Here is a 1413-nt window from a genome sequence, read left to right as displayed (position 1 = left end):
ATATATATATATATATATATATATATATATATATATATATATATATATATATATATATATATATATTTCCACAATAACATATAAGTATTATATTTTAAATATTGTATATTATATAAATATTACATACAAAATACATTACTCTATACAGCGTAAACAAATAGATAAACTATAAAACAATATATTATGATTGGGGTGTACATACACCTCGCTCCGCTGTCTGCACACCCGTCAACCCCTCCCCTCCCCCCCCCTCAATACACCGTTGTGCAGCATTTTAAATATATAATTCAAATAATTAAATATAAAAACACCAAAACAAATTGTTTAAGGCCGTTTGTTAAACAAAAAAAAGACGAAGAGAGCGGCTGCGACTGTGGGGCCCCAAACGATCTCACCGCGCGCCGCGAAGGCGGGGGCCCCCGTGGGGGCCCCCCGGCATTCAGTGTTTCTTATGCCTTCTGTTTTTCTCCCCCGTTTTTTGTGGTTTAATTTATATAATTAAACACAATATAATTAAATTAATTTATTTTAATTAGTTTAATTTAATGTAGTGAATTGCGTTGTTTGTCTCCTACACACACGGAGAAGGAGCCGGAAGGGCCGCTCTGCCGTCTCCTCGCTTCGGCGCCCCCTCTGTCTCCCCTAAACCCTAAACCCTAAACCCTAATCGTTAAACCCTAAACCCCAAACCCTAAATCCTAAAGTATAACACCTAAACCATAGGCTCTAGACTTTGAGTTTTACGCTGGTCTAGGGTTTGGCGATGGCGCCCCCTGAGGCGGACAGCGTTCCCTCTCCTGCTGCTGGAGCAGCAGCAGCAGCAGCAGCAGCAGCAGCAGCAGCAGCAGCAGCAGGAGCAGCAGCTGGTGGTGGTGGTGGTGGTGGTTGTACTNAGCAGCAGCAGCAGCAGCAGCAGCAGCAGCAGGAGCAGCAGCTGGTGGTGGTGGTGGTGGTGGTTGTACTAATGGGGTTTCTGGTCGAGAGATGTTAATACTGAGAACATGTCAGGAGGTGTCTGTACACCGCAGCCGTAGCGGTTTGTTGCGTTCTGGTTTCAACTCTTCTTTACCTATACTGAGTGCAACAGCAGCAGAGCAGCAGCAACAAGCAGCAGCAGCAGCAGCAGGGGGCCCCCCTATTGCCCCCCGTCGTCGTATTGGGTTTATACCGACTATGGGGGGCCTACATGAAGGCCATTTGTCTCTAATTAAAATAGCTGCATTGATGTGTGATGAAGTTTGGGTTTCTTTGTTTGTAAACCCAACACAATTTCAGCAGCAAGAAGACTTCGATTCTTATCCTATGGATGCAGCAGAAGATATATCTATGCTGAGACAAACGGGTGTTGTAGATGTTGTATTTCTACCTACACCACAAGAACTATACCCTCATCTCGCTCCTCCTCCTGCTGCT

General features: G+C 44.3%; 1 protein-coding gene across 1 annotated transcript; it reads left to right on the top strand.

The window, feature by feature from the left end:
- Positions 1–763: 763 nt before the first annotated feature.
- On the top strand, positions 764–991 carry EMH_0057850 (uncharacterized protein; the record flags this gene model as incomplete). Its single annotated transcript, XM_013497517.1, is given in 2 exon segments — positions 764–892; positions 896–991. Coding segments are annotated over 2 exon segments (225 nt in total).
- Between the last annotated feature and the right edge of the window lie 422 nt (positions 992–1413).

Source organism: Eimeria mitis, genomic scaffold, assembly GCF_000499745.2.
Source record: "Eimeria mitis Houghton genomic scaffold, Emh_scaff2727, whole genome shotgun sequence".
In the NCBI taxonomy this organism is placed as follows: Eukaryota; Apicomplexa; class Conoidasida; order Eucoccidiorida; family Eimeriidae; genus Eimeria; species Eimeria mitis.
This window is presented reverse-complemented; position numbering and strand designations above follow the sequence as displayed.